At 72.3% G+C, this 256-nt stretch overlaps 1 protein-coding gene across 1 annotated transcript in view; it reads right to left on the bottom strand.

Moving 5' to 3' along the window:
* Positions 1-176: 176 nt before the first annotated feature.
* LOC103904106 overlaps positions 177-256 on the bottom strand; it is a 25,873-nt gene continuing 25,793 nt past the window's right edge. The window contains exon 12 of the mRNA XM_019473699.1: positions 177-185. Coding sequence (XP_019329244.1) covers positions 177-185 — 9 coding nt within the window. The remainder of the gene's footprint in view (positions 186-256) is intronic.

Raw genomic sequence — 256 nt, 5'->3', positions numbered from 1 at the left:
GGGGGGGGCCCCCCCCCCCCCCCCCTGCTGCCACCCATGGCCTCCTGTGGGGTGTTTGTGCGTGGGGTTCCCCACGGGGCCAGGGGCTGCCCGGGGAGGGACGCAGGAGGGATGTTCCGCAGGGGGACACGATGGCTGTCGAGACCGAGGGCCGGGGCGGGGCAGAGCTGCGGTCCTCAGGCATCCTGCAAGGACAAAAGAATGACCGTGGCTTGATTCCGCCAGGCCAGGGGCTGCCCGGGGAGGAGGAGGGATG

Source organism: Aptenodytes forsteri, unplaced genomic scaffold (genome assembly GCF_000699145.1).
Source record: "Aptenodytes forsteri isolate BGI_AS27 unplaced genomic scaffold, ASM69914v1 Scaffold472, whole genome shotgun sequence".
NCBI classification, from domain to species: Eukaryota; Metazoa; Chordata; class Aves; order Sphenisciformes; family Spheniscidae; genus Aptenodytes; species Aptenodytes forsteri.
This window is presented reverse-complemented; position numbering and strand designations above follow the sequence as displayed.